Source organism: Quercus robur, chromosome 3 (assembly GCF_932294415.1).
Source record: "Quercus robur chromosome 3, dhQueRobu3.1, whole genome shotgun sequence".
In the NCBI taxonomy this organism is placed as follows: domain Eukaryota; kingdom Viridiplantae; phylum Streptophyta; class Magnoliopsida; order Fagales; family Fagaceae; genus Quercus; species Quercus robur.
This window is the reverse complement of record NC_065536.1, coordinates 57,659,403-57,669,018: the sequence shown is the minus strand read 5'-3', so window position 1 is coordinate 57,669,018 and position 9,616 is coordinate 57,659,403. Positions and strand designations below refer to the sequence as shown.

Sequence of the window (9,616 nt, the reverse complement as noted above, 5' to 3'; positions counted from 1 at the left end):
GGGAAAAAAAAAATGCTCATCAATTCTCCTTATTTTAAAGGTTTTAGGTAATAGTATTAAATAATAAGTGTTACGTCTATAATATATTTACAATACTTTTTCAGCAAATTTTTAGCGAAAAGTTATTAATGATTCTAATTTGAACCCACCATTAAATTTTTTTTTTCTCGCCAATAATAGTAAATAATAACTTGCTACTTAAGAGATTTATTGTGAAAATTCTGTAGACATAACTTTTTTTAATATTAAAAGTTTTTCTTTCTCACCTATAGCTAGAGACATTTGCTCTTTTTATATACTTAGTAGATAATTTATACGGCAATTTAATTTTCCTTTTCCTTTTCCTTTCCCTTGATGATTTCTTCATGCGTTTATTGTAAAAAGAATTTTTGAACAAGTTGCATTGTTATAGTTATGTACGTGAGTCAGTTCTTAATTTTGTCTCCAAAAGTCAAATCCTAATTTCTTATAGTTATGTATGTGAGTCAGTTCTGATGAACATTAACACTCCCTATAATTTAGGGATGGCACTTAAAATGATTGTGATCTTTTTCCATGCAAAAATCCCTTTCAAAAACCTCTCAACTCCACTTCTCATATCTACAAAATACTTTTTCCTTGTAAACTAAGACGCAAAAGTGAAAGCTCAAACTGAAGATAACTTATTTTTCCTAAACTATTACATCACAGGAACGGTAAACGATCCATAAACCAGTTCATAAACCTGACACATTCAATTAGCAGTACAATTAAGTAAATAGAATAAATAAATGAAATCCCCACTATCATTTCCTAATTGATTTTCCAAACCTACAACTTCCACCACTGAAAATTTAGGCACCGGTTTTTGAAAAGTTAAAAGATATAACTTAATTGGAGCATACCAACAAAAAACAAAAACGGTAAATGATAGTGATAAAAAATGGAGAGACCTGGGAAACCATCAAAGGAATAAAGGCAATAACTACTAATAAGGAAAAACAATTCCCAAGTTCAATATCACATACATAATTTTAATTCCAATCTATTGTCTCAAATACTAATAAAGTAATAACAAGTTCTTCAACTAGTAATAACAAAGTCTTCATAAAGTAATAACAAAGTCTTCATAAAGTAATAACAAAGTCTCAAATACTAATAAACTAACCACCTTATAGACTAGCTACCAAACCTTGCCATCAGTATAGCTAGTTGCTGATGTTGTTCCTCTACCTGACTCTGCAACTGTGCCATTTGTTTCAGCAAGTTTTTGATCCGACTCACCCTGTTTTTGCTCCGCATCAGACAGTTTCAGCATCGTATTGGACAAATCTTGCTTGCAGGTTTCCAACTCCATATTCATGCTTGTCTCATATCGCAAATGAGAAGAAGGGGTTGGGGTCGGAATCACAAATTTTCTCATCCCTCTTACAAAGCCTCGCCTTGTCCCTAGCACTTCTGTAAAAATTTCCTCCTCAGTGCTTTGGTTCTCTTCATCAGCTACTTTTTCTATCATTAGATTATGCACAAGTTACAAAATTTTACTAAATAATTTATGCAATTATTTCAAGATTTACTCTATAAATTATCTATATGAAATCAAACTTTGATATATATGAATACAAATTGGAATATTAATTACGTAATTTTCTTCACTGGTAGTAGTCACAAAAGAACCATCTTTCTTTGTGCGGGTCATCTTATAAAAATCCACTTTTCCAATCTCTTTACCACCTTGTTTTTTCTGCACATAATAAAGATAAAATTAACATGTATACACTAGCATTATTATAAATAATAATGAATTAAATTGTTGCAACCTCTTCATAGTAAGCAATAAATGATTTGGATCCACAAGTGTGACCAGTTTTGTTCTTTCCTCTGTTCTCCTTATTCCGGTCAGACTTTTTCTAACAAGTATTAGATAAAAAAGAAAAAAGATAATTAAAACGAAGAGAATTAACAATCATAACAAAAAATATATGAAAATATACTTGTGTTGAAAATTATTAACATTCTAGTATGAACAAAATTTACCTTCCATGAGGTTGTTTCATATAGATCACATAAAGCATCCCATTTATCCTGTGTCAAATCTGGTGGAACATTGGCCCTCACGTCCTCCTTACTAAATGGCAAGTACTCCTTGTAATAGTTACTCCGAACATTATTATAGCAACTTGACAATGAAATCTCCATACACATCTTATCCTCAACACGATTTGAGTCCAACGTGAAATCAGCCTAAAACATAATAATTAAAAAAACAATTATCATTCATTTTTTTACACAAATTTTAAATACCATAGCCTTTGTAGTAACAACTTACCACCAAACGATTCTTCAACATTTGTCGGTGTTCTTATGGGGCCTTAGACCAAGATTCATAGCTAAGGTTCGCATGTTCACGAACGATGAAGCCCACCCTTCTTGTAAACACACCAGCATTTTCGCCCACAGGTCCTTTGGCCCCTGGAGGGATGGTTGTCGGAACGAGTCCATTTTCCCTCAATTTTTTAAACTTGGTGCATAGATTTCTACCTCTTTTCCGTTTGTTGGGCATATTAACTATTAGGAAAAATAAGATAGCATAGTCAGTAACATTTTGGCAACATTACTTATACAAATTCTATAGTAACAAAGACAACTACATGAAAGATTAAACTTGCACTAACTAGATGCAGTAGGGACAACCATCTCATGTGATGGTCCATCAGGTGGAGACATTCTTCTTAGGGGGGCCAAAAACTAATATATATTGACAGAGAGAGAGGAAGCCAACAAATAATATAATTGACAAAGAAAAACAATCATTGTAAAGAAAATAAAGTAAAAGAATTTAAAGTAAATGAAAAACCATTAACACAAACGAAATATCACTTATCTAAAAAACAAATCATTCATGGTGGACTTAAAGAAAAAGAATTTAAATGGATACACAACATGGACATCCAAACAAAAGAGTCTCTGGTTATTTCTTAGGTGATGGAACTTAATTTCCCAAAAGAAAATCTTAGGTGAAGTAAGGATTAGAATTCACAAAGCTAGTAGGATACTACAATGACAACATCTAGATAAAAAAAAGTCACTCTAATCATTTCCTTCTACTCTTTTTTTTTTCAGTTATAAGATAAACAAAAACCAAAAAACAAAATGCTTTCCATATCTGTTGAGAGAAGATTGTTAGTGACCAAAGAACTTTTACCAGTGAACTTCTTCCATCCCCATGAAAAGGAACTAGACACAATTTTTCTTTAATTATTGAGCCAACTAAATAAAAGTTCAAACAATTAACATTTTTGGTATCATCATTTATCACCATAAACAAAAGATTACTTTAGAACCCCATTTGAAGGAAAAAGAAAAAAAGAAAAAAAATCCCAAATGTCCACATTTAAATAAATCTATTTTCTACGTGCAGTTGACTATAAATATTGAACTATCCCCAACCCACCGAAGGATCAATTTTGAACCAATCAGTTTTGACCATGACGACTCATGAAAACAACTATAATTGGATAAAATGAAAATAAATTAAGGTAAGAATAAAAAGTAAATTTTAGAATTTGGATATTATATTATATTGTGATACAGAGTTAAGAAAAATAGAAAGCAAAAGGGACGTGTTGGCACAGGACTCTGATACAAAGAAAAAACAAAAGGCAGAAAGGGACTTGTTGAATGATAAAAGCTGAATGATATTATTGATAAAAAAAAGAGCCTATAAATAGGCTTTACATCACAACACTTTATCTAGCATTAACCACAACTACTATAAAATAGGAAAGCACTATCCACAACTCCTACAAGCTAAGATAGCAACATGAGACACTTCACAGCCATGAAATCTGGCTGAGATCAAATAACCAAATATCCTATAGACTTGGTCAAACTACCAAATATCCAAAGATACTTCCAATTAAATATTATAAAATAAAACATTAAATCTTAACACCCTCCCTTAAACTGAAATCTGCAGAAATCAGTTTAAAAGGAAAAAATCAACCCTCTACAAAGTCTTCCTTTGTGGCAGAATGTGAACACAATCCAAGTAGACCACGTAGCTTCACAAATGTAGCCAACTTGAGAGGCTTGGTCTGAATATCTGCAACCTGGTCTTCACTTCTGCAGTAAACCAGATTAATAACTCCATCATTCGTGAGATCCCTCAAGAAATGATACTTCACATCTATATGCTTGCTTCGACCATGTAGAACAGGATTCTTTGAGAGCTTTATTGCTGAGCTGTTGTCACAGTAAATAAGAGTAGGTTCATCTTCTTTGAACTGCAATTCTTCAAGTATCTTCTTCAGCCAAATAGCTTGACAAGCACAAGCTGTTGCTGCAACAAATTCAGCTTCAGTGGTTGACAATGTGACGATTGGCTGCTTCTTTGATGACCATGAAACAGCTCTTGTTCCTAACATGAAAACATAGTCCGAAGTGCTCCTTCTATCATCTTGATCTCCTGCATAATCACTGTCAGTAAACCCAAACAAGTCTGACTTTTCACCCTTCTTGTAGAACAGCCCAAAATCTCTAGTTCCTTGCAAGTAACGAAGGATTCTCTTGACAGCTAACAAGTGTATTTCTGTTGGATTCTCCATATATCTACTTATTAAACTCACAAAATACATTATGTCTGGCCTTGTTGCAGTTAAATACATCAAACTACCAACAATTTGCTTGTAAAGTGTACTGTCCACCTTCTTCCCTTCATGATCTTTGTTTAGCTTCAAGCCAAACTCAGTTGGAGTGCTTACAGGATTGCAATCCTTCATCTGAAACCTATCCAAAACATCTTGCACATACTTCTTTTGAGAAATAAAAATCCCATTAGTTGATTGCACTACTTCTATGCCAAGGAAGTAATGCAACATACCAAGATCAGACATTTCAAATTCAACCATCATAGATTTCTTAAAGCTTTCAAATATGGCTGTATTATTTCCAGTATAGATTAGATCATCTACATATAAGCAAACAATGAGCATCTTTCCTCCATCCTCAACTTTTATGAAAAGTGTATGTTCATAAGGACATTTTTGAAATCCTTCTTTCAAAAAATAAGTTTCTATACGATTATACCAAGCCCGTGGAGCTTGTTTTAATCCATATAGAGATTTCTTTAACTTATACACTTTATGCTCATTGCCAAGTTTTATATAACCAGGAGGTTGATCGATAAATACCTCTTCTTTCAAATCTCCTTGGAGGAATGCTGATTTCACGTCCATTTGGAAGATAGGCCATGAGTTTTGAGCTGCCATAGCAATCACCAATCTGATTGTATCATGCCTTGCAACCGGAGCAAAAACTTCTTTATAATCAACACCAAACTCTTGCTTGTAGCCCTTAGCAACCAAGCGTGCCTTATGCTTGTCAACCTCACCATTCTCCTTCAGCTTTGTCTTGTAAACCCACTTTACACCAATTGTTTTCTGCCCTTTTGGAAGATCAGTCAGCTCCCAAGTATCATTTCTTTCAATGGCTGTAATTTCAGCATCCATAGCCTTTCTCCATTTTGGTTCTGTGACAGCCACTTCAAAATTGGTAGGATCACAATCTGAAAATAGAGCAAAGTGAGTGAGTGGGTCTTCAGATTGATCAATTCCAGCTACATTATAATCATGCATCCATGCTGGTCTTTTTCGAACACGTTGAGGCCTTTGTGATTCAGCTACAAGTGGGCTTTGATCAACCATTGGAACATTTTGAGTGACTTCCTCTTCTTGTTCATTCTCCATAGGCTGCTGCCCTTTCTCTTCATCATCAAAATCTGCTGAAATACTTTCTTTAACACCATTTTCATTCCATGACTAGGTGCTTTCTTCATCAAACACCACATCACGGCTGATGACAATTTTCATGGTGCTAGGATTGTATAGTTTATAAGCTTTTGACTTATCACTAACACCAAGAAAAATGCATTTTTCTCCCTTGTTATCTAGCTTTTTCCTCTTCTCATCTGGAATATGGGCATAAGCAATACACCCAAAAATCCGGAAATGATCTACAGCAGGTTTCCTTCCGCTCCATGCTTCCTCTGGTGTCATATTTTGAATAGCAAATGTAGAACTTCTGTTCAAGATGTGAATACTCCAATTTACTGCTTCAGGCCAAAAAGATTTTGGAATTCTCCCTTTTGTCAACAAGCTTCTCACCATATTGAGGATGGTTCTGTTTTTCCTCTCTGATACACCATTTTGTTGAGGTGTATAAGCAGCTGTCAACTCTCTTCGAATGCCATGATCATCACAAAAACTTCAAGTTTATAAGCTTTTGACTTATCACTAACACCAAGAAAAATGCATTTTTCTCCCTTGTTATCTAGCTTTTTCCTCTTCTCATCTGGAATATGGGCATAAGCAATACACCCAAAAATCCGGAAATGATCTACAGCAGGTTTCCTTCCGCTCCATGCTTCCTCTGGTGTCATATTTTGAATAGCAAATGTAGAACTTCTGTTCAAGATGTGAATACTCCAATTTACTGCTTCAAGCCAAAAAGATTTTGGAATTCTCCCTTTTGTCAACAAGCTTCTCACCATATTGAGGATGGTTCTGTTTTTCCTCTCTGATACACCATTTTGTTGAGGTGTATAAGCAGCTGTCAACTCTCTTCGAATGCCATGATCATCACAAAAAACTTCAAATTCGGTTGAGCAATATTCTCCGCCACGATCTGTTCGGAGGGTCTTAATGGTGTTTCCTGTTTCATTTTCCACACAAGCCTTGAAGCTTTTAAATGCACAAAAAGCTTCTGATTTTGCCTGTAAAAAATAAACCCAAGTTTTTCGAGTATAATCATCAATGAAGGTAATTAAGTATCTTTTACCTCCATTAGAACATGGTGTAATCGGGCCACATATATCAGAATGAATTAGCTCTAAAGCTACTTTTGCTCGCCATGACTTCCCTTGGGAGAATTGAGAACGATGTTGTTTGCCAACAACACATTCCTCACAAACTTGAGAATGAATACTAATCTGAGGAAGACCTGCCACCATATTTTTCTGTTGGAGGGTCTTCAATCCACCAAAACTTAAGTGGCCATAACGAAAATGCCACAACCAAGAAGAATCTTTTACTTCAGCTACCAAACAAGATTGCACACTTGTAATCTTCAATGGAAACAACCTGTTTGAACTCATTTGCACAACAGCAGTGGCTCCTCTAGTAGGATCATAAATCTCACAAACACCCTTTTGAATAGTGATAATATAACCCTTTTCTTGCAATTGACCAGCACTTAACAAATTGCTTTTCAAGTCAGGAACATAAAAGACATTAGAAATTGTTTCTACAAAACCATTCTTGGTTCTTATCTCTATATCACCCTTTCCCATCACCTTCACAGTGGAACAATCACCAAAACGTACTGAAGAAAGAAAGCATTCATTTAAGTAAGAAAAAGAAGACTTACTTCCACACATGTGGTTACTGCAGCCCGTATCCACATACCAAACATCAGATTCAGGTTCTTGATTAGCTTGAACAGCCATTAACAAAGTTTCCACTTCTTTTCAGCAAAATTCAATTGCGGTTCCTTTTCTTTGTCTTTAGGCAGCCTAGTATAACATTCAAAACGATAATGACCAAATTTATGACATCTAAAGCACTCTACCTTGGATTTGTCAAAATGTTGATCTCATCCTCTGCCTTTGCTCTGAAATTGTCCATCATCGGCTTTGAAATGCCTGCTGCCATCTCTGTTGCCTCGTTCTCCCCTTCCTCTACCTCTACCCCTTCCTCTAGAGTTTGAGAAATGAGTAGAGATAGAAGCCTTTAAAGCTTGCTCCTCTGAAGTTGAACTTCGGTTCATCTTCTGTTCATGGACCAACAAGGAGCTCTGCAGTTCATCAAGGGAAAATGCATCTATGTCTTTCAATTCTTCAATGGAACACACGACATAATCAAACTTTGGTGTCAGAGAACGCAATATCTTTTCAACAATGGTGACATCTTCCATCTTCTCACCATGAAAACGCATTTTGTTGCTAATCTCCATAGTCCTGGCACAGTAGCTGGTGACAGATTCTCCATCCTTCATTTGTAGAGTCTCAAAATCTCTTCTCAAGGCTTGAAGCTGTGCACGCTTCACTCTAGCAGAGCCTTCATATTTTTTCTTCATTGAATCCCAAATATCTTTGGAAGTTTCTTTGCTAAGAATTGTTTCCAAGATGGGATGATCAATTGCCTAGAAAAGGTAATTTTTTGCCTTTAAATCTTTGAGCTTTCTCCCTTCCAACTCTGTTTTCTGAGCATCTGACAAGGTTGTATTTGGTGCTGGTACTTGAATACCAGATTCAACAATTGGCCAATACTCTTTGGACCGAAGAAAATTCTCCATTAGCATACTCCAATGGTCATAGTGACCATCAAAGCGTGGGATTGCCGCCTGCACAAAGTTTGAATCTGAAGCCATCAATACTATTTGAGGACTCTTTCTCTCGTGCTTTTCTCACTGGCTTTGATACCACTGATACAGAGTTAAGAAAAATAGAAAGCAAAAGGGACGTGTTGCCACAGGACTCTGATACAAAGAAAAAACAAAAGGCAGAAAGGGACTTGTTGAATGATAAAAGCTGAATGATATTATTGATAAACAAAAGAGCCTATAAATAGGCTTTACATCACAACACTTTATCTAGCATTAACCACAACTACTATAAAATAGGAAAGCAATATCCACAACTCCTACAAGCTAGGATAGCAACGTGAGATACTTCACAGCCATGAAATCTGGCTGAGATCAAATAACCAAATATCCTATAGACTTGGTCAAACTACCAAATATCCAAAGATACTTCCAATTAAATATTATAAAATAAAACATTAAATCTTAAAATATTGTTGATCAAGTGATGTCGATTAAAAAGCTATTGTCAGGCCAACTAATAAGTAATAAAATTTATGCCACTTTTTAACAATTTTCCTATTTTAATAAGTTGAAAACTTGAGAACACTAAGAACAAAATTAACCAGAAGTAAAGAAAAAAAAATACCTGAATAGCGGCAGTGAATCTACAGGTTTAGCGGGTATGTGAGAATGAACGAGAGAGATGATGAGTAATATATAATTGGCGGTAATGACTGAGAAAGACATGGGATCATGCTCATCATGGGACTACAAAATCCGTTATATTAGGTGTTTTTTTCATTCCCATTTTCCCTGACCCATTTTCCCTCCAAATACAAACAATCCTGACCCATTTTCCCTCCAAATTCAAACAATCCTTTCTCTCAAACATCTCTAAACTGCAGTCAAAAGCAAAAATAAAATAAATTAAAATAAAATAAAAAAATTTCCCTCCAAATATAATTTTCGGCCCATCCCTAACCCATTTTCCCTCCAAATACAAACAATCCTTTCTCTCCAATATTTCTAAACTGCAGTCAAAAGCAAAAAATAAATAAATAAATAAATAAAAATAGAAAAGACAGAACCCATCTGGGATGTGTTGAGGAGGAATATGAGAAAAGATTATGCGCAAATCCGCCCCAATTTTGTGCAAATCTGCCTCTTGCTCTTGCTGTTTGCATAGCTCTAAGTGGTAAAAATAAAAAGAATAAGAATATAAAAAGAGATGAGCTTTGAGCATCCACATCCGGATTCTAAATCCCATCTTATTTTA

The 9,616-nt window shown here is 35.0% G+C and overlaps 2 protein-coding genes across 4 annotated transcripts; both read right to left on the bottom strand.

Annotated features, from left to right (window-relative positions):
- Nucleotides 1-938: 938 nt before the first annotated feature.
- Nucleotides 939-9,577, bottom strand: LOC126718541 (uncharacterized). Of its 3 annotated transcripts, none has more exons than XM_050420801.1 (7): nucleotides 8,987-9,577; nucleotides 2,655-2,727; nucleotides 2,309-2,547; nucleotides 2,017-2,223; nucleotides 1,800-1,889; nucleotides 1,622-1,723; nucleotides 939-1,501 (listed from the first exon to the last, which is right to left on the bottom strand). In XM_050420801.1, the coding sequence occupies exons 3-7, from the start codon at nucleotides 2,327-2,329 to the stop codon at nucleotides 1,163-1,165; spliced, it is 759 nt and encodes a 252-aa protein (XP_050276758.1). In that variant the 5' UTR covers nucleotides 2,330-2,547; nucleotides 2,655-2,727; nucleotides 8,987-9,577; the 3' UTR covers nucleotides 939-1,162. The 3 variants fall into 3 exon arrangements, with proteins under 3 accessions (XP_050276758.1, XP_050276760.1, XP_050276759.1); XM_050420803.1 differs by having other exon boundaries at nucleotides 1,800-1,883; XM_050420802.1 differs by lacking the exon at nucleotides 8,987-9,577 and having other exon boundaries at nucleotides 2,655-3,491.
- Nucleotides 6,973-8,730, bottom strand: LOC126718542 (uncharacterized). The gene has a single exon (XM_050420804.1). It carries the CDS (start codon nucleotides 8,110-8,112, stop codon nucleotides 7,630-7,632), a length of 483 nt encoding a protein of 160 aa, XP_050276761.1. The 5' UTR covers nucleotides 8,113-8,730; the 3' UTR covers nucleotides 6,973-7,629.
- Nucleotides 9,578-9,616: the final 39 nt, after the last annotated feature.